This window comes from Geotrypetes seraphini, chromosome 1 (genome assembly GCF_902459505.1).
Source record: "Geotrypetes seraphini chromosome 1, aGeoSer1.1, whole genome shotgun sequence".
NCBI classification, from domain to species: Eukaryota; Metazoa; Chordata; class Amphibia; order Gymnophiona; family Dermophiidae; genus Geotrypetes; species Geotrypetes seraphini.
The window spans coordinates 87,035,819-87,061,455 of record NC_047084.1 but is presented as its reverse complement, the minus strand read 5'-3'; the positions used below and the strand labels follow the sequence as shown (position 1 = coordinate 87,061,455).

Below are 25,637 nucleotides of genomic sequence, written 5' to 3'. Positions count from 1 at the left end.
AGATAGAGCTCGGCACAGTTTACAGGTAAATTCAATAAATGAGGGAAGGACATAATAAGAAATTAGAGGTTATGAAGAGGATAGCTAGCTTTACATTTTAAATAGATAGCTTTATGTTTTGGAGAAAAGCCAGGTTTTCAGATGCTTTCAGAATAATTGCAATGAGTCTAGATTCAGCAGCGGGGCAGGGAGGTTATTCCAAATCTCAGTGAATTTGAAGAAAAGGGATTTCCCTAATTTACCTGCATATATGACGCCTTTTAATGAAGGGAAAGATAGTTTGAGTTTGTGGGCGGATCTGGTAGTGTCAGGTCTCAAAGAATTCCAGGATAGTGGAATTAGGGGAGGAAGAATGCCATGTAGGATCTTGAATATTAGGCAGGTACATTTAAAGTGAATCCTAGAAATCACTGGAAGCCAGTGAAGTTTTGACAGAAGTGGGGAAACATGGTCAAATTAGCTTTTTGCGAAGATCAACCTAGCCGCAGTGTTCTGGATCTGCTGAAGTCTTTGAAGATTTTTATTGGTAAGATAGATGGAATTACAATAGTCCAGTCTGGAAAGAATGGTTGATTGTACAAGGACAGCAAAATGTTGTTGGCAGAAGTAGGATCTCATTTTCCTCAACATGTGAAGACTAAAAAAACATTTTTTTTTTACCAGAGTTGAGATGATCATTAAAGGAAAGTGTAGAGTCAATAATGATGCTCAAAACTTTGCTTGAGAATTCGATCTGCAGTGTGGGACCAGAAGGTAGTGGAATGAGTGTGGGTAACTGATCTAATTTTGGGCCCAGCCAGAGTAGTTTGTTTTGGACTCATTCAGCTTCATTTGTACAGAGAAGGCCCAGGATTGGAGTTTCGTTATGCAAGCTGTTATATTTTCGGTGAGGCTAGTGAGGTTCAAATCTATCTCGAGAAGAACAAGGATGTCATCTGCATATGTAAATGAGTTTCAAAGGGAGATAGATGGAAGAATTTCAAAGAAGACATATAAATATTGAAAAGAATAGGGGACAGAGGTGATCCCTGGGGAACACCACATAGGGGACTCCAAGGAGAAGACATGGTTCCATTCATGTTAACAGTGTAAAAACGGGATCGTAAAAATTTCGAGAACTAGTCTAAGACTGTGAAATCAATACCTATCTCAGAAAGTTGGTAAATTAGGATTTCGTGGTGGACAACATCAAAGGCCGCAGATAGATTGAATTGCAGTAGGATAGCAAACTTATTACGAGATTGAAGTTATTGGATCTTTGAGATTAAAGAGGCCAGCAAGGATTCAGTGCTGAAATTTGGTCTAAAGCCATATTGGCAAGGTAATAGAATGAAGAATCTCTTTAAGTAAGATGAGAGCTGAGTGGATATAATAGCCTCGAGCATTTTGGTCATGAGAGGAATATTTGCTATAGGACGATAGCTGGAAGGGGAGGATGGGCCTAGGTCAGCTTTTTTCAGAAGTAGGGTCAGGGCAATGTGTCCCATTTGTACGGAAAATAGGCCAGATAGTAAGGCAAGGCGGATGATGGGATGTATCAATAGAAGCTTCATCAGTCGTAAACCTGAAGTCATAATGCCACTGTACAGAACCATGGTGAGACCTCATCTGGAGTACTGTGTGCAATTCTGGAGGCCACATTATCGTAAAGATATACTTCGAGCTGAGTCAGTCCAGCGAATGGCCACTAGGATGGTCTCCGGACTCAAGGGTCTCTCATACGAGGAAAGACTGGGCAAGTTGCAGCTCTACTCTCTGGAGGAGCGCAGGGAGAGGGGTGACATAATTGAGACATTTAAGTACGTCACAGGTCGTGTCGAGGTGGAAAACGACATATTCTTTCCTAAGGGACCTTCAGTCACAAGAGGGCACCCGCTCAAACTCAGAGGAGGGAGATTTGGTAGTGACACCAGGAAGTACTTCTTTACAGAAAGGGTGGTGGATCACTGGAACAAACTACCGGTGCAGGTGATCAAGGCCACTAGCGTGCTCGACTTTAAGAATAAATGGGACATCCAGTGGGATCTCTATGTAGGTCGAGTAGCACTCTGACTTAATGGGGTGGGACAGTAGAGTGGGCAGACTTGATGGGCTATAGCCCTTTTCTGCCATCATCTTTCTATGTTTCTATGAGCTGATAAGTCTGGTGAGAGATGAAATAGCCTGTGTGGGAATTTTCTCATAAAGATAGGAAGGGAACAGGTTCAGGGCACAAATATAGCAGATTACGTGGTGCATTCGAGATATATAGCTGAACATAACCACAGTATTCAGGAGGGGCAACACTCTAAGTGCAGTGACATCTGTGATCTATGTAAAATTACTATTGAGGGTAATACCTGGCAACATCCGAAGACTCTTAAAACGTATGCCCTGAAATCAGTCACCACATGTAGATCCATGTGGGTGATATATGTCATCACATGCCCTTGTTGCATGGTATACGTGGGCCATACTCAAAGAAAAATTAAGACTCGTCTTATTGAGCACCGCTCACGTATAAACACCCAATCAATGAATTCTCCGTTGGTGCCTCATTGTATTCAGCTGAGCCATACCTTTCAGGACTTACGTTGGTCTATTGTTGAACAGGTCTATGAGAATTATCAGGGAGATAAAGTATTGTGGTTACAATGGAGGGAGCAGTATTGGATTGTTGAACTCCAAGCGCTGGCTCCCACTGGACATAATGATTACATCGAATGGCAATATGCCTTTTAATATTTGCTTGATGTGGGGTTTTTTGATCTGCAATATGCCATCCTTTTGTTTTTTTAGCAGTTCCCCACTTCAGCTGACTTGGGAGTCACGTGTGTGTTTTTTCCACCCAATCACATTCGTAGGTCTGCAGTTTAAATTGGAGGCGTTCTGTTCAGTTCAGCGCCATTTCCTGCTTTGTCAATCTATGCTGTGCCGGATGATTGAGATGGTCACAGCGCAGTCCAGCCGTTCCTGAAGAAGGGGGTGTGCACCCCCGAAACGGAGTCCCGTTGGACGAATAATATCTCTGCTGGCTGTTGGTTTTCACGGAGAAGCTAAGTACTTCCTGTTGATATTTTTGCTTCGCTGGACTTGGACGCTTTTGGCCCCCTGGACAAGGGGCAGAGACAATTGTAGTGAATGGTAAAGTGTGTTTTTTTGATTTATTTATATCTTTTTTCACACTTAGCACTGCTGGGTGCACTTTATCGAAAAAAACACGGAGTAGAGCCCGGGGATGTTTCACAGTTAACACTCTTTTGGGTGTAAGCCAAGTGACAGCCTGTTCCACTGAGTCTTTCAGTGGGTGGCTGTGTGACTGAGGGCTCTCCCGTGTATTAAAAATTATTTACAGATTGTGGAGTGTAGTTGTGTGGGTCCTGCTCTTGTCTCTCTCCCTTGCCCAGTTACTATTCTTGGGGTTTGGGAGGTTTTTGCTTTTGTATGTATATGTTCTGCCATTTAGTTCTTTGTAATAGTCTCTACCATTTTGCTGCTAAGAAACTTACCGATATACTGCTAGACTCTCCATCACGTTCCGAATGAATTTCTACATTTCCGAGATGCAGGATGGAAGCGATAATCTTAAAAATACCCATCTGATGAGCCTCCTTTACACCTACAATGGAAAAATAATATATATAATTCCACAATAGACTATACATGAAGTATTTTTAACTCATTTCTATGAATTTATAGAGTTGAAGTATCTTTTTTTTAATAAACTGATGATTTCCAATAACAATCAGATTGCTATCCAAAAGCCATCGTTATTCAGCCTTACAGCTGGGGCTGTAGAAGGATCTATTATCTGAATGATAAAACAGTCACCATTAAACCTTATATCATGGTGATTTTATTATCCATGGCAAAGCTGCAATGTTATGGGGGGGGAACCCTATAAAATCATTCAGGCTTGATTAAAATTCAATTCCACCACTTTTTTTTTTACTATTTAGTATCCTTGCCAGGAGCATCCTTTTATCACAGAGGTGAGAATAACAGTTTTGTGAAACAGAACAGTTCACACTGTGGAATGCAGATCTGGTCATCTAGTGAGTAATGTGCAGTTTTGCTTAAGGGTAACGAAACATATGAAACTAGATTCATAAAATCTAGAGATACAAAAAGAATGCAGACAGGTGAAATAAAACCTTTATTCAATATGTCCATAGAAAACTTTTAGAAGTTAGGGCTCTTCAGCTTGGAAAAGAGACAGCTGAAGGGAGATATGATTTAAGTCTACAAAATTCTGAGTGAAGTAGAACGGGTACAAGTAGATCGATTTTTCATGCCGTCAAAAATTACAAAGACTAGGGGACACTCAAACTTACAGGAAAATATTTTTAAACCAATAGGGGGAAATTTTTTTCTCACTTGGAGAATAGTAAAGTTCTGGAACGCGTTGCCAGAGGTTGTGGTAAGAGCATATAGCGTAGCTGGTTTTAAGGAAGGTTTGGACAAGTTCCTGGAGGAAAGGTCCATAGTCTGTTATTGAGAAAGACAAGGGGGAAGCCACTGCTTGCCTGGGATCGGTAGCATGGAATATTGCTACACCTTGGGTTTTGGCCAGGTACTAGTGACCTGGATTGGCCACCGTGTGAACGGGCTACTGGGCTTGATGGACCACTGGTCTGACCCAGTAAGGCTATTCTAATGTTCTTATGTAAAGATATATAAATTCACTTTTATAAACCCTCAACGGTTTTTATTGACTTATTTACCAATGGGCTTTTTTTTATTTTTTTTTTTACTTTTTTGATGTTTTGCTTCTTGGCATATTTTGCTCTCTCTCTCTCTTTGTACCCAGTGTCTGATGGAAGGTCTCCTGCGAGGTTTATTTGTGTGCCTTATGCAGAAGTCCTGTGCAACATTAACTGCAAAATGACTTGGGTTTGATCATTTGAGTGCTGTCTCGGCTGCTCTTCATAGCAGAGCTTGGAATAAGTTTGGGATGATGAACCCTCCCACTCTTCTCAAAAAACAGTGCAGGTATTAAAATTGGCCTTGTGGTAGAAAGATCAGGTGGATCTATAAAAGAAAACTATGTATGCACATGCCCAACTGATGATCATAAATACATACACAGTAGATACTATAACACACCGCTGAATATAACACGGGATCTCCTAGGATGTGGTAAATGTTTGGATCTCTTTTTTGGGGGGTGGGATGGGTGGGGGCACTTACAAATTACAATGTAGACAATATAAAGCAGTCAAATATCTTAGACCTCAACATAAAGCTTTGCCAGAGATTGTGGTAAGAGCGGATAGCGTAGCTGGTTTTAAGAAAGGTTTGGACCAGGGGTGCCCACACTTTTTTGACTCGCGAGCTACTTTTAAAATGACCAAGTCAAAATGGTCTACCAACAATAAAATTTTTAAAAAACACAACGCATACTGTACGCATAGAATTGTTAATTATCATTCCTATTCCAGGGTTTTTTCAAAGAGGTCAAAGCAGATGACTCTATGCACTGTCACCTCAGTAACAACCATACAAAAATAGACAAAACCCACCCCCCTCCCTTTTTACTAAACCACAATAGCAGTTTTTAGCGCAGGGAGCTGCGCTGAATGCCCAGCACTGCTCTGGACGCTCATAGGCTCCCTGCGCTAAAAACCACTATTGTGGTTTAGTAAAAGGGGACCATATTGTAAAATATAGACAGCAGATATAAATTCAGACACATTTTGATCACTAAATTTAAAATAAAATCATTTTTCCTACCTTGTCTGGTGATTTCACGAGTCTCTGGTTGCACTTTCTTCTTCTGACTGTGCATCCAATCTTTCTTTCAGCCTGTATGCTTCCTCTCCTCCAAACCTCATTCCCTCCCCCAACTTTTTCTTCCTCTCTCCCTGCCCTTTCTTTCTTTCTCTCTTCATGCCCCCTTTCTTTTTTTCCTATTTCTCTTCTTTCCTTCTGTCTCCCTGCCTGCCCCCTTTCTTTCTTTCTCCCTGCCCTTCCCCAAACCACTGCCACTGCCATCGGGGAACAGGACCCAAACGCCACCAACGGATAACAGGCCCCAAAGCCGACGCCGCCACCACCCCATGCTCTCTCTGCTTCGGGCCGATCAATCTTCCTCTCCCCGACGTCAATTCTGCCGTCGGAGAGGAAGTTCCGCCCAGCCTGGCAGCGATTGGCTGGCCCGAACTTCCTCTCCGACGGCAGAATTGACGTCGGGGAGAGGAAGATTGATCGGTCCGATAGATCACCAAGGCAAAGGGAGTCCTGGATGATCGACTCACTTTGCCTTGGCGAGCTACCGGTCGATCGTGATCGACCTGTTGGGCACCCTTGGTTTGGACAATTTCCCAGAGGAAAACTAAACTAAACTAAAACTTAGCCTTATATATTGGGTCAATCAACCATGGGAAGCTCGACACGGTTAACAATAACATTAATAAAAAATACTAAAATGCATGGAAATTAATTTTCAAAGTGTTTAGCAAATAGATAAGTTTTCAAGGGTTTCCAAAAAGATTGGAAGGAATTAAGACACCTCAGAATCAAAGGAAGGTCATTCCATAATTGGGAGAGTTTAAAAGCCAAAGAAAGGCTGAAATTCTTTTGAGTTCAATCATCTTTATTAGTATATTACAGTATACATCAGATAGGCATGAATGTCATATGTTGGAGACAATAGTAGTGATATACAAATAATTTGTCATCCATGCCCCAATACAAAACAGAAGAAATAGTAATACAAAAACAGAACACAGAACAATAACCAGTAAACCTGGCCAGACGTGGGAGCAGATTGTAACAAATATATCAAACGCATTAAGATTAACCTGAGGACTTTGTATAGCTTATTATAATGAAATCATAGCAGTAAAAGTACAGCAGCGGGATCATAATCACATTAGTAGGAGCAATAAGACCAACAGCAGGATCAGCAGGACCACAGGAGCTACAGGAGTGCATGTCCAATTAAGGATTCTCCGTAAATATAAGTAATGGTGCCCACATCTTCTCAAATCTGGACAGGAATCCTCTCCGCTCAGCTGCTATTCTTTCATATTTAGCGTATAGGCAGACAGTATTCCACCATTCAATATGGGACACATTTGAGAAATCTTTCCAGTTAAAGGAATTAAGAATTTCAGCCATCCAATACATATGATGTTTCCTAAGGCTGAAATTCTTAATTCCTTTAATTCCTTTCTTGGAAGGGAGGGAAAGTTTAAATTATTGAGTACCTCTCGCATATGGAAATCTATAAATATTCCACAGAAGAGGAACAAGAGGAATAAAGATACCACGTAAAATTTTTAAAATAATACATTTAAACTGAATTCTGAGACAAACTGGGAGCCAATGAAGGCTCAAAAGTAAGGGAGTCACATGGTCGAATTTTCTTTTTCCATAAATCAACTTCTCAGCGGTATTCTGAATCAACTGCAGTCTTTGAAGACAGATCCCTGTAATGCCAAGATAAACAGCATTACAATAATCTAGCCGAGAAAGTACAATTGATTGGACCACAACGGAAAAGTGACGTTAATGAAAAAAAGAGATCTAACCTTCCTCAGTATTTCTTAACCAGAGAATTTATCTGATCCTTAAAGGTGAGGGAAGAGTCAAAAAGTATTCCCCAAATCTTGCAGAACTCAATTTGTAAGGAGGCTCCAGAGTCCAGAAGTACAGTAGGAGGGAGATAGTCCAGTTTTGGGCCTAACCACAAAAGTTTAGTTTTGGCTGCATTTAGCTTCATCTGGACAGACATAGCCCAGGCTTGAAGTTTGGAAATACAATGGTTTATTTTAGTTCAAAGAGTTTTATTGATTTTATATATAAGAAGAAGTACAAAGCCAACAATATGGGTGTTCTAACAAGGAACACAGAATAACAATAGCATTAACAAATGTGAAGTGCATCCACAGTGAAAAAGTAATCACAAATGAATAAATGATGGTTTATTTTAAAAGTTAAATTAGTAAGTTTTAAATCAATCTCAATCAATATAAAGATATCCGCATAGGTAAAGAGTGTTTCCCAAGCTGACAACTTATACGAGTTCAAAGTAGTCATATAAAGATTGAACAGAATTTGGGAAAGCGGAGAGCCCTGGGGAACCCCGCAAGGAGGCTGCCAGGAGTTAGAAATATTAAAGCAAGTCCACCACCCCTTTTATTATTTCTAAAAGAGAATAAACCCCTAAAACCCTGGGGACAAATATCATTTTGGGTAAATATGTCATCCTGAGAAATTCAAGATTCAGTAATACACATTAAACCTAGATCTAAGTCAGTTATTACAAACAGATCTCGCATTACAATAAAGGACTGGGACCGGAGTCAAAGAGTCTAGAAAGAATTTTGAATCATTATTATCTGGCAGTGTAGTTTTTAGAATTATTAAATTTCTAGGGGAAATCAATTTCTTATAGCATGGTTTTCTATTACTCAAGATAACAGGAATTTTTTGACCCAAACAAGAACAATCTGCTAAAATTGATTCAATGGAATCTAAAGGTGACAAACCTACTGAGTGTATTCCAACAAAGTAGGAACGTGACAAAGCAAAATATAAAATTCATGTGGCAACAAAAGAATAAAATACAATGACATCAAATAAAAACCAACTTTAAAAACAATTGAGAATAAAACTAACAATATAAAAATGTCATAGATCAATTCAGATCAGACTGGAAAAGTCATAAGCTCAATTCTTTAGAAAGAGCATAATCCTACTAGAATAAAAAAATGGTCTGAAATCTAAATTGCTAGCGAAAGCCTAAAAGGGGCCAATTACAATGATAAATCTCTTGCTGAACTTCGAAGCAGGCACAAAAATGATAATAGTTGAAAAACACAGTAACTGCCTTGCTGGTATGGAGTAGTCAAAATTCAACTATGGTTTGAAAAAAACAAGATGGTAAATAATTCTTGATAGACTGCACAAATCTCTAATTCTATCTTGGTTAACTCTTATTCTCAAGTACCCTTATCAGCTCTTTTCTCTTTCTCCCCAATAGCTTGGAGTTCTTCTTCTTGACAAAGTTAACACACGAAACACATCTGTGTTGAAGAAGGCTTTAAAGTATGGATTAGCTCCGCTTGTTCGAGTTTGGATATATATTTTTGGGATTTTTGAGTTCGTTATTTTTTTGTTTTCGATTGTTGATTGGGACATTCATTTGTGAAGTCTTGTGGACATTTTTCACTGGAGGGTCACTGAGCTTTTTTGCTGTGAGATTACCGGACAACGGAGCAGTAAGACTGAATATGGACACTATCGTTTGACCACACAGCCTACCTCATGTCAAAGATAAGTAACATCTTTTTTTGACTTAAGCTTTATTGATTTTTAAATTTATAACATCTAGGGAGGTAGGGCAGGTGCAATGATGTGTGGCACACTGCTTTACTAATATCGTTACTGGTATGGAGTGGTGATTTACTGAGCACTTATCAATATTTTGATTTAAGAAATCTAGTCTTAAGTTTTGCTCTCCCAGCTAAATATTAGGCTATATTTGTGGTCTATCAAATGAATTAAATTATAGCACTGCTAGATGTCTGCAGTGCTAGATGTCTGCAGTGCTGTACTTGGGAGAGTCTTTGGATGTCGTGTACCTGGACTTCAGGAAAGCTTTTGACAGTGTCCCACACCGCAGGCTGCTTAGCAAGATGGAATTGATGGGGTTAGGAGAGACACTAACAGCATGGGTCAATGATTGGCTGAGTGGCAGACTTCAGAGGGTGGTGGTTAATGGTACCCTCTCTAAAACATCGGAGGTGACCAGTGGAGTGCCGCAGGGCTCGGTCCTGGGTCCACTCCTTTTCAACATATTCATAGGGGATCTGACTCAAGGGCTTCAAGGTAAAATAATACTATTCGCCGATGACGCCAAACTATGTAATATAGTAAGTGAATGCAGTTTACAGAATTATATGGCGCAGGACCTGCTTACATTGGAAAGTTGGTCCTCAACCTGGCAACTAGGCTTCAATGCTAAGAAATGTAAGGTCATGCACCTCGGAAGCGGAAATCCATGCAGGACGTACTTCTTGAACGGAGAAACTTTAACTAGGACTTCAGCAGAACGAGATTTAGGAGTAATCATCAGTGCAGACATGAAAACTGCCAATCAAGTGGAGAAGGCTTCATCTAAGGCAAGGCAGATATTGGGTTGTATCAATAGAAGTTTCGTCAGCCGAAAGCCTGAAGTCATAATGCCGTTGTACAGGGCCATGGTGAGACCTCATCTGGAGTACTGTGTGCAATTCTGGAGGCCACATTACAGTAAAGATGTGCGCAGAATTGAATCGGTTCAATGGATGGCCACCAGGATGATCTCGGGGCTCAAGGGTCTCTCGTACGAAGAGAGACTGAACAAATTGCAGCTCTACACTCTTGAGGAACGTAGGAAGAGGGGAGACATGATCGAAACATTTAAGTACCTCACGGGACGTGTCGAAGTGGAAGATGATATTTTCTTTCTCAAGGGACCCTCGGCCACAAGAGGGCACCCGCTCAAACTCAGGGGCGGGAAATTTCATGGCGACACCAGAAAGTATTTCTTCACAGAGAGAGTGGTTGATCATTGGAACAAGCTTCCAGTGCAGGTGATCGAGGCAGACAGCGTGCCAGACTTTAAGAATAAATGGGATACCCATGTGGGATCCCTACGAGGGTCAAGATAAGGAAATTGGGTCATTAGGGCATAGACAGGGGGTGGGTAAGCAGAGTGGGCAGACTTGATGGGCTGTAGCCCTTTTCTGCCGTCATCTTCTATGTTTCTATGTTTCTATGTTAAACATGCAAGATTTCACTCCATGTGGGAGCCTTTTTGGAGCTTGTTAATGCCTATGGCTTGTAGTCATTTGCTTAATGTGTAACTCGCTGCTCTTTGTCTGTCATGTAGATGTCGGCTGATGAACAAATTCTGGATGTTGGGATGGGGGCAGGGTTGGGGGAGGGGGAGGGTTTTATAGTTCTAGTTGGCTTGTATGTTTCCATATAAAAATGTATTTCTTCTCTTAGTATGTTGATATTGCACTGGCCTTAATAAAATAAAGTTTTCAAAACACGTAAGAGAGAGTCCCTGCTCGACAGATCTTAGAATCTAATCAAAATAGATGAACAGGACAAACAAGGGATTAGGGAATGACTTAAGGTGGAAATGATTAAAACAGACAAGGGTACTTTACAAGATGGTAGACTACTGTAATTCTCCTTTTCAAGGAATTTCACAAGGAAGTTTAAAATCCCACAACTGGTTCAAAATACATGGCTGATCTATGGTTTAAAGAATCATCATAGGATGGCACCTATTCTAATTTATTAGGCAATATGCTTTCTGTCTATACTGTACTTATGTCACCAATGACTGCCAGCCAGATGCTGAAGGCACAAAGTTCACAAGAAAAGAATATACTGTACTGTGCACCTTCATTCACCTTCTGACCTGCTGATCGCTAACGGTACTGCTCAGAAAGAGAGGACTTCTGCACTTTCCAGTGGGCTTGCAGAGGCTAACTAAAAACATCTGAATTGCAGTAGGCATTATGTTAGAAGGAGTAGGAGGAAAACAGAATGATTCTCAGCATGAGAACACAGAGAAAAAGAGCAGAACAAATTTCATCTTGGTCATTCCTCTGATCTATAAACCTAGCCAAAAAGAGTTCATGACCATAAACAACTCCAGCCAGGGAGATGGAAAAGACCGCTAGTCTGCAAGCTGAGCCTGTGAGCAAACAAATAAAGTAGCAAGCAGAGGGACTTGATAAATACAGTAAAAAAAAAAATAAATAAAAAATAGGCTGCTTTACATAAAATCATGAACAACATGAACAGCAGGAATCTAATGTAATATTATTCATTACTTTACATAATGACTTTATGTAATGTTCTTTGTTCTCTTTTTTTTTCTAAAAATCAATATGAATACCAAGACTATAGCAAGATTAAAAAAAAAATACTGCTTAGGAAAGCCAGCAGCACCTTTCCCCTACCTCTTTCGGGAAAGCCTAAGGAGGTAACTAGAGAGAGAGGCTGCAATTGGATCTAAGTACGAGTTATGCTTAGGGTTACTAGACATCACTGATTTGGGGGGATTGTCCACTATTTCAGGCCCCAATCCCCAAATATTCCTTGTTTGGCTACTCTCTCTTCCCAATTTTAGCAAGCCAAAAATGTGGCAACCTTATTTATGCTGCATTATTCTAGGGCAGCTTCAAGCGAGGCTGTTTGAATAGTCCTGTTTTGAAAACAGAAGCGCTCTTACACTTTGCTGATTTAATGAGGAGCTCAGAACAGCCCCATGACCCATAAAGTGAAAGAGGCTTGGACTGTGAAAGGATGAATCCAGCCTTTATGAAGAACATAAAAAGTGCCATACTGGGACGGTCCATCAAGCCCAGAATCCAAAAGACATTCCTGTTTTTACTCCATCTACCAAATGGTTTGCTAAATGTGGCCAGACTTATTTTGTAAAATTACGGTATACAGCTTTCCAATTTCACTGTCTGTATATATGATTTATGCCTGAAAAAGTTACCTTTATGTTTGCTGTGCTTATAATACTGAAAAGCAGTAGCATACATTATTACAAGTTGGTTGAAATGGTACAAATTCTGAGATATATTCAAATATGACTAGGGAGCTCATGTTAGCAGGGCATCACATCCATTATATGTGGCCTTCTCAGAAACAGCTTCATTAAATAAACTTTTTAGAGCTGAGGGCAATATGGAAAGGCTTTCAGCAATTGTTGTTGCAGTGGTTAAAGCTACAGCTAGAGAATGACACGGTGGTTGTTATCCAAGGCTAGCCGCGGGTAACCCGCCGAAACGGGGAGAAAAAAAATTAGTTTATTAATTAATAATTAATAATAGGATTAATAATAGGAAGGAACCGTATATGCTGGGAGGAGAGAAGCTGATATGCACGGACGGGGAGAGGGACCTTGGGGTGATAGTGTCCGAAGATCTAAAGGCGAAAAAACAGTGTGACAAGGCAGTGGCTGCTGCCAGAAGGATTCTGGGCTGTATAAAGAGAGGCGTAGTCAGTAGAAGGAAGAAGGTGTTGATGCCCCTGTACAGGTCATTGGTGAGGTCCCACTTGGAGTATTGTGTTCAGTTTTGGAGACCGTATCTGGCGAAAGACGTAAGAAGACTTGAGGCGGTCCAGAGGAGGGCGACGAAAATGATAGGAGGCTTGCGCCAGAAGACGTATGAGGAGAGACTGGAAGCCCTGAATATGTATACCCTAGAGGAAAGGAGAGACAGGGGAGATATGATTCAGACGTTCAAATACTTAAAGGGTATTAACGTAGAACAAAATCTTTTCCAGAGAAAGGAAAATGGTAAAACCAGAGGACATAATTTGAGGTTGAGGGGTGGTAGATTCAGGGGCAATGTTAGGAAATTCTACTTTACGGAGAGGGTAGTGGATGCCTGGAATGCGCTCCCGAGAGAGGTGGTGGAGAGTAAAACTGTGACTGAGTTTAAAGAAGCGTGGGATGAACACAGAAGATTTAGAATCAGAAAATAATATTAAATATTGAACTAAAGCCAGTTACTGGGCAGACTTGCACGGTCTGTGTCTGTGTATGGCTGTTTGGTGGAGGATGGGCAGGGGAGGGCTTCAATGGCTGGGAGGGTGTAGATGGGCTGGAGTAAGTCTTAACAGAGATTTCGGCAGGTGGAACCCAAGCATAGTACCGGGTAAAGCTTTGGATTCTTGCCCAGAAATAGCTAAGAAGAAAAAAAAAAAAAATTTTAAATTGAATCAGGTTGGGCAGACTGGATGGACCATTCGGGTCTTTATCTGCCGTCATCTACTATGTTACTATGTTACTATGGTCGCTGCAGGGATGGGGACAAAGCCATTGTCTCCGCAGTGAAGCCAGCACAGATCGCGTGGTCCAGCATCCCCACCAGATCGCCGCATCCCACGTCCTGCCATCTCCCTCCCTCCACCTCACCTTAGGTGCCTGCCGAGTCCAACTTTAATTCTTCTCCCAGCCGCACGCTTTCAATAAGCAGTTGAAATCTCCTCCTCCGACGCAACCGCTTTCAATAAGCTGTTGAATCTCCTCCTCCGACGCAACCGGAAACAGGAAGTTGGGTCAGAGGAGAAAATTCAACAGCTCAAGCAACCGCGCGCGTGGCTTATCGAAAGCGTACGGCTGGGAGAAGAATTAAAGCCGGACTCGGCAGGCACCTAAGGTGAGGTGGAGGGTGGGAGATGGCAGGACGCAGCGATTGGGAGGAAGGGGGCTTCTGGACCGCGCGATCCATGATTGCACATGTTCCCTCACATTAGGAAGGAGAGAGTGGACAGTAGTCACGGGGACGGGGCGGGCACAGTGGTCGCGGAGACAGGGACGGGGACAGTGGTTGCAGTGACGGGGCAGGGAAAGTGGTCGCGGTGATGGGGCAGTGGCAGGGATGGTGGTCGCAGGGACAGGGCGGTGACAGGGCCAAATTTTTTCCTCGTGTCATTTTCTAGCTACAGCCTATAGTTGTGGGTTCAAACCCACGCTGCTCCTTGTGACCCTGGGCAAGTCACCTAATCCCCCCATTGCTGGTACAGACAGGGAAAAATGCTTGAGTACCTGAATAAATTAATGTAAACCATTCTGAGCTCCCCTAGGAGAATGTTATAGAAAATTGAATAAATAAATATTTTGACAAGCTTCAGCTTCTGATAACCAGAGTTGGTATTGTGATGTCATAATGCCTCATTCCACCAATGCCTAAGAGTCATCCCCATCAGTGATGTCACAATGGCTTGATTGCCCTATATTTGGCTCTCTGCTGCTACATTTTGATTTCTAGAGTGGTGCAGTGGTTAAAGCTACAGCCTCAGCATCCTGAGGTTGTGGGTTCAAACCCACGCTGCTCCTTGTGACCCCGGGCAAGTCACTTAATCCCCCCATTGCCTCAGGTATATTAGATAGACTGCGAGCCCACCAGGACAGAGAGGGAAAAATGCTTGAGTACCTGAATAAATTCATGTAAACTATTCTGAGCTCCCCTGCGAGAATGGTAAAAAAAAATTGAATAAATAAATAGAAATGTAATTTCTTGGCTTATTCTGGTATGTAGTTAATTGTTGTTAGCACCCCAATTAGGATCCAAAATTGGACTACGCTGAATAAAAGCTGGTGCTCGGTTTGAGGAATTTTTGGACATCACGATCTTATATTCTGCAACTACCTTATTTAGGTTCTGTGTGGATAACAAGTAAAACCGTTAGACAAAAACAGGGAGATCACAGAACATCTAAGAAAAAAAAATAATAATCCCACAACAAACATAAAACTATATAACATAATATTGAGTTTAAATTAATAAAAATGTTTAAAATAAAAAGATTCTTTACTGCCTTACTAAAAATCCCATACTAACAGATCAGTCTGACCGATGATGGTAAATTATTCTAAACTGTAGCTGCCTGAAACGAGATTGAGAAAATCCTTTTCTTGACTGAACATTTCCGAGAGAGAAAAATTAAACAACGGATTCCACAAGAAAAAAAGAAAAACAAACAAACACAGATTTTGAACTGGATTCTAGCTCCTACAGGCAATCAATGCAGACTAATTAATAATGGAGTGATCCAATCAAACAACTGGGCAGAAAAAGTTCAATCTGTCACAGTCTAACCTTTCTAGATAAGAGCTGCCTTTATCCCCAACCTTACTTTATCCCCAACCTGGGCTAGTGAACCAGCAGAGAATGTGGTTATTTGTTCTCCTGGGGGAGGGGGGGCAACATATACAATAAGCTGTTTAGTTTGTTTCTGCCAAGGGACATTTACATTTGTTTTGTTGGCTGTCATTGATGACTGATATAGTCTTTGGCTATATGAACCCAAATTGGACAATCTTTTGCAGTGGATTTGAGGGAAGAAATAAATGTTTTGCATTTTAGAAAGCAAAACACTTCTTCAGGAAGCACACATGGATTACAAATTTTGCAGAATTTTACTTACTAGCTGCTTATGTATAAATCTGTGCTTTAATTTTTACCTTTTTTATTGGGTTTCAACCATTAAAGCCAACATTCTGAAATTACAATTTACATTATAATAAAAATAAGACAATAACCACCCCACTTACCAAGTAGAACAGCCTAACTCCGTCTTGTCTATTTGACATTTTTTAAGTGATGTATTGTGGTATGAACTTTACCGTGTTGTAATCCATTCTAATGCACAGCAAGGAATGGACAAATCAAGCCAAGAAATTAGATAAAATACATGCAAGTCTGTTTAAACATTCTGATATTAGGTGAACTTTTCCTCTTGCATGGCTAATTGGCTTTTTAACTCTGGACAAAAGCAAAAACAAAGTAATGTGGGTTAAGAAATCTAAAAGAAGCAGGACAGAAACAAAGTCATGGAAAAAGGCAGTGACCATACAGATGACAAAGCAATAAATGGTAATTTCTCTGGTGTTTATGTGGGAGTAGCAAATTTGAGAAGGACATGAAAACAACTTTACCAGGAAAGACAAAGAAAAGAAAAATTAATTTATATTCTATTCTGTTTATTGTGCCCATTAAAAGAATACCAGATTTCTGGTCTCATATTCTTCAGTTGTACTGAATATAATAAGATCTAAATAATCAGGACCATTAACTGCCCCTAAACAATGCTCTCTGGAAGTGGCCACTGAGAAGAACGTGGGTTCCTCTATAGAAATTAGGGAAAGATTCCCTTCTAATGACATGTCCAGCTAACCAGAGAGGAAAAAGTCCTGCTGTATTGACATAGCCAGACAGGAGCCGGCTACATAGAAGCTTCCTTCCACTCCTACAGCAAGATGAACTGGTGCCCCCTGTATTGACATAGCCAGACAGGAGCCGGCTACATAGAAGCTTCCTTCCACTCCTACAGCAAGATGAACTGGTGCCCCCTCTGGCCCGTTGCCCCAAGTAGATACATGCTTGACCCTTCCCTGCCCGTTTACGTAATCCTGTGATTCATGGTGCTTAATTTGATTTAATACAAAGCCCAGTGTAAGAGAGAAGGTAGATAAAGTTTCAAATTTATTAAAATTTTGATAAAACGCAAATCAAGATTTCTAAGTGTTTTACAATTTATATTACAAAGGGGGAAACAATGATCATATATGTACCGACTAGACAATACTTCACTTTCAAAGATCACAATAACTCTCAGGTTTAAAAAATGTTTTTTCAACTTATGGAAACTTCGTACCATTAAACACTATTTTGACTTCTTCTCTTTTCAACAGCTGATTCAATCCTTGATCTTAAGTATCTTAGACTAGTGTTCTTCAACTGCCGGTCCGTGGACTGGTGTCGGTCTGCAGAAATTTTCTGCCGCTCCACAGGGCCAGAACGTCCATCGGGCAGAAGACAGTGTTCTGCAGCCGTCGGTCCACGGTGCGATCAACGCGGCGTCTTCAGGCCGGCTCCCTGAGTGCTGCAGTGCACAAAGCCATGGGAAAAGGCTCCTATGCACGTCCTGCGCTTGAACCGGAAGTCACAATGTCAGAGGGAAGGCTTCCAGATGAGGCATGGGACGCGCACAAGGAGACGCTGCCCACAGCTTTGTGCAATGCAGCACTCATGGAGCTAACCTGAAGACACCACGTTGATCGCACCGTGGACTGGCCCGAAGATAACACCAGGGGGCAGGCCAGAAGGCAAGGCACAGCATGGAGGGAGAGAGACAACAGCGGTACGGGGAATGCTTTTATCTTTAGTGATTGATTTACATCTGCTGTCTGTTCAGAAAGAAATGCATTTGTTTCTTTTCCTCTGGGGTTGTACTGCTTGAAGAGTCTTGCATCTTAGGGTTTGTTTATAAATATTAGTACTTTTAGTTTTTGGTCCTGCATTTGCATGGGGTTATCTGTTTTCTGGTAGAAATGAATGTTGAAAAGCATACAGTGTGCTTTGTGTATTTAATTTTGTGGTTAACCATTATGTGTTGTTAATAGGATTATATTGTATGTGTTTATATATGAAAAATGGATGGAAAAAATGGTGTTACAATTAGTACTATTAAGGGGGCAGGGTCTGGGGCGGAGATTGGGTGGAGATGGGCACGACTTAGCCCAGTGTTCTTCAACTGCCGGTCCACAAAATATTTATTTTATTTCCACCGGTCCATAGGTGTCAAAAAGGTTGAAGAACACTGTCTTAGACTATTGCATTAAACCATCAAATGACTGAGAATCATTCGGAACGCTGCACTTCGTCTCATCTACGGTTTCAAGAAATCAGATCATGTAAGCCCATATTACAAAAAACTACACTGGCTGCCCATGGAAGCAAGAGTTATTTTTAAGTTTGCTTGTCTTTGCTTCAAAACCATAACAGGTTCATCCCCAATCTATCTATCTCATCATTTCAACTTTCCAGGCACAACTTGTACACGTAGTGCCTACTTGTTCGCTTTCTCATCCTTGAAGGGCTGTATCTACAAGACATTCCTCAATAGAACAGGGTGCAGAGACGAGCAACGAAGCTAGTGAAAGGTATGGAGAAACTGGATTACGAGGAACGACTTAAGAGACTGGGGTTGTTCTCCCTTGGGAAGAGAAGACTGCGAGGGGATCTGATCGAGACTTTCAAAATTCTGAATCGACAATTTAGAGCAGGAAAAACAGTTATTTACAATGTCCAATGTGACAAGGCCAAAAGGGCATAGACTGAAGCTGAGGGGGGGACAAGTTCAGGACAAATATCAGGAAGTTGTTTCACGCAGCGAGTGGTGGACACCTGGAATGCTCTCCCAGAGGAGGTTATTGCGGAATCCACCGTTCTAGGATTTAAGGGTAAACTAGATGCACATCTCCTTATGAGAGGCATAGAGTGATACGGGTGACTAAAATTATGCCAGGGTACACCTGGCGGGGCATCCGCGTGTGCGGATTGCCGGACTTGATGGACCTAAGGTCTACATAGTAACATAGTAACATAGTAGATGACGGCAGATAAAGACCCGAATGGTCCATCCAGTCTGCCCAGAGATGGCAGTTCTTATGTTCTTATTCCAAGCAGCCAAACTTTTAGGAAGTCAATCAAAACTTCTCTCTTTGACAAATTTCTCTGACTCCATTTCTACCCTGATGTACTTCTAAAACACTTCCAGGAAAAATTGATTAATCTTACCATGCTAATGTAATTTTGAAAGTTTTTTGTAATATCGCTGTCTGCATACAGTCTCTTCCTCTGTAAACCTCTCTGAACTGTTTGTGGTATTGCGGTATATAAAAATAAAGTTATTATTATTATTAAAAGTAAAGAAAACATGTAGGGTAAACACAATAGGGTAGCTAAGGAATAAAGATTATTAAACAACCCTGGCTGTTTCCAATTCTATTCAGCAGTCATATGCATCTCGGAAGAGATAGCACTTTAGGTTTCCCTTAAATTTATCTAAATGTTTTTTCCACCCCGATATGGAATGGCAGGCGATTCCATACTCTAGGGGCCATAATTGCAAATAAAGTGGCCCGCAGCGTACTAATGATTTTCAAGGATGATGTGTAAAGAAGATGACATGAATAGTACATTCTACAGAACAATCAGGTTCCCAAACCGTTTTAAGGGTTTACTTAAGTCATTTGTTTAAAGAAGCATTTACACTACGACGGTCCTTCATTTCTAGACTCTGTCCATTAACCATCATGGTTCGTACCCCGGCCTTTTGTCCTTACCTTAAATGTTCTTCTTTCCTTTTACAATTGTATTTCATACCCTTCAACCTTGTGTGTCCCGTTAGTCAAATGTCCAAGTTTAATTCTGTTATATGTATTGCAATTTTTTTTTTTAACCCACCAATTATTATTATTTTTTTTTTTAATCGCTTAGAAGTTCTGATGAGCGATTTTATCAAATTTTAATAAAACCAGAAATTTGAACTTGTCTTTGGTTTCATTAGCAAAGACATACATTTTCTCCATAATTTTCCTCGTCATACTTTAAATTTCAGCCGATGTAAATTCGACTAGATCAAAATTGAATTGACATTACCGAGATTATTACAACCACAACTTATGGTTGAGGATGGGCTGGGGAGTGCTTCGACAGCTGGGTTGGTTTAGATGAGCTGAAATGAGCTCTGATGGATAATTCAGTATATGGAACCTAAGAACAGTACTAGCTAAGAAGGAAAATTTTAATTAAATCAGCAATTTAAAGAGAGAGAGTGGTTGGGCAGACTGGATGGACCATTCGGGTCTTTATCTGCCATCATCTACTATGTTACTATATGAAATATAAAAGTTTTAATTCATATTTAGGTCTTTTTTCCATAGACATAGAATCAAAGAAAATGCTGTAGTAAGTTAGACCCTTGTTATTATCCGAATACAGTGCTTCGCTGCGAATTCGCGGTCCCGGTCATTCGTGGTATTTTCTGACCTTGAAGGGGAGGCAGGAGAGGGCAGCCGGAGCGCCAGCGAATGAAGGAAATCACTCGTGGTATGTTCCGACCCACCTCTTCCTGTACTAAAGTCGGGCCTCACCAATCAGGAGCTGCGTGTCAAAACAGCTCCTAATTGGTGAGGCCCCACTTTAGTACAGGAAGAGGCAGTCACTCGCCGGTGCTCCGGCTGCCCTCTCCTGTCTCTCCAGCTGCCCCTCTCCTGTCTCCCCTGCCTAAAAACCATATTCATGGTTTTTCGACATTCGTGGGGGTTCTTGGTACAGAACCCCCGTGAATATCAGGGAAATACTGTACACTGTTAAGATTACCCACAAGAGTGGTTCAGGGAGCAAAGTAACATTGGAATAAGCTCATACCAAGAAGCGTGAAAGCATGTCTGGTCTTCTCAAAGTCATCAGCATCATCCACCCCATCAATCGCTGTTTCACCTCCCTGTGAAGTATAGAAGAAGTCCTCTGCATATGCTGTGAAGGGAAAAAAAACAATGTGTAAATCAGCAGTTCAGAAGAATTAGAAATGCTGCTCACCTTTAGTACAGGCAAAAGCTGTACAGAATAGCATATGTTACTATTCAGCCAGAATGCGAAGAATGGGCATTGAGCTTTAACATAAATAATCCAGAAAAGCAATGTGAAATCAGAGATGCAAGTGTTTATTTCAAATGAATTTAGCACAGTAGATCCCCACATTATTCGTATTTGAATTTAAATCACTATTCGGCCGAATACGAATAATGTATTCAGGGCCGATTCAAACTGAATACGAATATTCGGCACAGCCCTAGTGCCCACGCCATGATTTTGTCAGCTACACTATACTACTCTGCTCATTTTGGATCAAATAGCTCCCCCGCCCCCGTCTCTTTTCAGAGCTCCTTCTCTGATGTACCTAACATTACATCTAAATCATCACATAGGTAGATTTATTCCTTCAGTGTAAAAGCTTAAAAAAAAAAAGCTTGTCTTTGTGGGTTTTCACCCTTCCTAAACTAAACTAAACTAAACCTTAAGTTTGTATACCGCATCATCTCCACAGAAGCAGAGCTCGGCACGGTATCCCTTTTTGCTACAGAGCAGTGTCCCGCAAACTTTCTCAAGCCGCGGCACACTAAAAGTAGTGGCCGCGGCTCGAGGCACCCGGACGTCACCGCGTTGATGTCACGTTCATGTGCAAAGGCCCTCCGGATGGGCCCTGAGATGCCGGGGGGGGAGAGGGTGCCAGCAGGGAAGAAAGCCAGAGAGACGGAGAGGCGCTGGTGCTCGCCAACTGCCTACAGGACGTGCCTCTCGCCACGCGAGGCACATTCTGTAGGCAGTCAGTAGGGACTGGTGATACACAGCTAGAGAGAGTCATTTTCTCCCGGCTACTTTGTCAGAATAGTTTTCCGTTACCAGCTGCAGACCAACTGTGCGACACTCATAGCAGGTAGTGGTTTTCTGGATTGGATTTCAAATGAGCAGGGAGGGGGGGGGAGATATCTTGCCCTGAGCTACGACTGCTAAATTGATTTCACCACTAATTTTATGACTCATTTCTCTCCAGCTACCTTGAGCATAATCGCCTGCCCTACTCTCCCTAGAAATTGCAGCTTTGCTTGAAGAACTTTTATTTCAGGCTTTTCTGGGGAATATCGGAAGTGGTTTGCTGCATTTGTTCTATGTATCTCCGGCTTTAATACTTTTCACTATTTTATTATATCATGCTAAAGAACAAAGCAAGATGATGCCATTGATACGTTGCAAGGAAGAGTTTTCTATCATCATTTTACAATTGTGTTAAAAAATTACATAAATACACACACACACTGATGACTGAGGGAATTGAAATCAAGTCCTTCCTGACTTTTGTTCTACTATGCATATCATATCTATTTCTTTTTATTTCTTTTTGCTTAGTTTTCATTTAAAATTTTCTTAGAATTCTATTGTTTAACCGTTTTGTTTTTGTTTGTTTTTTTCATTCCATTCTATTCATATGCCATCCTCTACCTTTTCTTTTCTCCTCACTTCAAATGCTTATTTTCTTCCTATATTTCTATATTTGATTAATTCTTAAAATTATTTTCTATTTAAATTAGTTTCTCTCTATTACTTTATTACTTTGATATGTACGCTTTGTTTTTAACAGTATGATATTGAGAGTTTTTATGTATTCTTGTTAGAAGCTCTACATCTCAATTCCGCTATCTTTATTTTCCTATCTACTACTTGCTAATTTATTTGTCCTTGGTACTTTAGTTAGATTGTGAGCCTTCGGGACTGTAAGAGAATTTCAAAGTACCCATTCTTTATTTATTTATCTTATTTTATTGTATCCTTTATTGTATATTTAATGTATATTTCTCTGTAAACCGCTTAGAACTTAACGGATTTAGCGGTATATAAGAAATAAATAACATAACATAACATAACACACACTGTGGTGGGGCCGGGGGGTTGTCTAATGCTGTATTCAAAGGGTCCAGAAACAAATATGTGTTGGAAATATGGATTACCAGTGTATCATCTGTTGTTGAAGAAGTTGCTATATAGGGTAAATAAAAATTTAGTTAAAAAAAAATTGGAAAATTACATGTCAATGTCAGAGCCCAGACTTGCAGCACTGGTGGAGAATGAGTTATTTAAACCATTAGGGCTGGGTGGGAAAAATTGGGAAAGCTATCATGAACTAGCTACTTTTCAGATTGTCAGATAAACCCAAAAGAACAACTTTTCCCAATCTTAGACAATGTTATAATTTTAATTTGGCTGTAACTACAATTACATACCCTAAGAACTACCATTAGTGGTGGCTATTAGAACATAAGAATTGCCACTGCTGGGTCAGACCAGTGGTCCATCGTGCCCTGCAGTCCATTCACGTGGCAGCCCTTAGGTCAAAGACCAATGCCCTGAGTCTATAAAGGATGAAAAACGTTTTGATGTTTCAATGAATTAATCCCGCATAAGCCAGATAAGTCAATGTTTCTTAATTTACTACAGCAAGCGGGTTTGAGAATTGAACGTGACCGATACCACGTGGACAGTCATTTTGACGCAGAGATATTGAACGGAAACATTGAGTTGGAAAAAAACATGGAGACCATACAGAAACAAAGTTATTTGAATACATCTTTTTCCGTTTTGGGTTTTTTCCAAGCATTTAAACATCAAGTAGCTCAGGTTAGGATGGAGGTTTTTAGCCGATGAGGTTATTTTCCCTTTCTAGGGTGCATCTTGCACCAGCAGCACACGGGGATCGGAGGCTTTTTCCTCCATTAACGAAGATCAACAAAATTTCTAGATCATATTGAAAGAGCTTTCAAATAGTGAGAACCACGGCTCTGTGGATTCTGAATTTTTCTTTAAAACAATACTTAGAAGAGAGGTAGAATTTGGGGATTGTGATATTTCTCTCTTTTTTTTTTTTTTGTTCATAACATTTTATTGGTTTCATGGTTATGAAAACAGTAATACAACAAAGGCTTCCGAGAGAAGCATAAAACAAATAGAAATAACACTTGTCAAGTATATCAAATTACAGAGAAAGAATAGTTATACATATAAAAAGTTGAAGGGAGTGGAGAATACAGCAAATCTGGGTACATATGGTATGAGGATTGAATACGAATTTCGGATAAGTAAAATAAAATCTGTTTTGGAGAGAGGTATGAGTTAAGAAGGGTATACCTTTTGGGAGAAGGGTCTTTACACAATCGGGAAATTCTATCAAAATATAAAACAAAACATTGCAAATATGGTCGATCATTCAATTATCAAAGGTCTGATTTACAGTGTTGCAACAGTAATGACCAAGTTTTATTATAAGAGGGTATTGAGTTATGACGTTCCGCAATATGACGTTCATATTTGATATGTAAACATACAGAGTTCCACCAGTGATTGAACTCAAGCTTCGTGGAGTCTTTCCAATTTTGAAGTATGATTTGAATAGCAAGAAACATAAAAATTGTTAGTAGGCGATCTTGATATATGGAGAAAGGCGTTGTGAGGGCCAGTGGGCCAGTGATTAAAATATCAAATGAAAAAGGGTCAGAAATATGGAAAATTTTGGTAATCATATGCCAAATAGGAGACCAAAAGGCCATGACATGGGGGCAATCATATAGCATATGACATAGAGAGCCATCACCTGGTTTACAGGTCCAGCAACAGCTATCACAGGACCTTGTCAATTTGGCCGTTTTATTAGGTGTCCAAAAAGCTCTGTGAATGATATTTCTCTTTTAACCTACCCAGGGAGATGTTGCTTTGGGCAGCCACCTTTAGGCAGACTTGCACGGTCTGTGTCTGTGTATGGCCGTTTGGTGGAGGATGGGCTGGGGAGGGCTTCAATGGATGGGAGGGTGTAGATGGGCTGGAGTAAGTCTTAACAGAGATTTCGGCAGTTGGAACCCAAGCACAGTACCGGGTAAAGCTTTGGATTCTTGCCCAGAAATAGCTAAGAAGAAAAAAATAAAAAAATTAAAAATTAAATTGAATCACGTTGGGCAGACTGGACGGACCATTTGGGTCTTTATCTGCCGTCATCTACTATGTTACTATGTTACACCTAATACCTAATACGTAGGTCACACAGACCCTGTTTAAAGAAGAAACTAAGGTCCTCTTTTACTAAGGTGCGCTAAGCGATTAGTCTGGGGGTTTTATTAGACTTCTCCTTACAGTTTCAGGGTCATTTGGTATTGAAACTGCGTGGTTTACTTTCATCAGCTAACTTTCATCAAGTGATGCCTTTTTATGTGGTCTTCCGAAGAAGTCTTTACGGGCATTACAAGTAGCGTAGAATGCTGCGGCAAGAGTAATTGGTCACATTTCACAAAGGAAACATGTCACGCCTTCAGTGGCCGAATTACACTGGTTGCCAGCGATTTGTAAGGTTCAGTGTAAAATTTTGGCGTTGGTGTATAAGGCCTTGAATCAAGCTTTGCCGAAAGTAATGGCAACTTCTCTTGCCTTATGAGCCGTCTCGATCTTTGCGTTCACAATCTAAGCAACTGCTGGTTGTTCCGTCTATACAGACTATATAGTTAAGTCAACTATTAATTCCAGAGTTTTTGCAGTGGTGGGTCCTCAGTTATGGAACACCCTTCCAGAAAATGTTTGTCAAAGCTCTTCATTTTTACTTTTCCATAAATGTTTGAAGGTTTACTTCTATCAGAGGGCTTTTTTTAAAAAAAAAAATCTGTGATGGGTTATGATGTTATCAGAGTTTGACATTATTTTATTATCTATAGGTTTAAAAAAAATATTTTTTAAAATAAC

At 40.6% G+C, this 25,637-nt stretch overlaps 1 protein-coding gene across 2 annotated transcripts in view; it reads right to left on the bottom strand.

The window, feature by feature from the left end:
* Positions 1-25,637, bottom strand: part of MYO5B (myosin VB) — a 690,137-nt gene that overhangs the window by 340,727 nt on the left and 323,773 nt on the right. For both annotated transcript variants that reach the window (XM_033934618.1, XM_033934625.1), the window contains exons 8-9: positions 20,730-20,837; positions 3,489-3,598 (exon numbers count right to left, since the gene is read on the bottom strand). In XM_033934618.1, the coding sequence (XP_033790509.1) occupies positions 3,489-3,598; positions 20,730-20,837 (218 nt within the window). The remainder of the gene's footprint in view (positions 1-3,488; positions 3,599-20,729; positions 20,838-25,637) is intronic.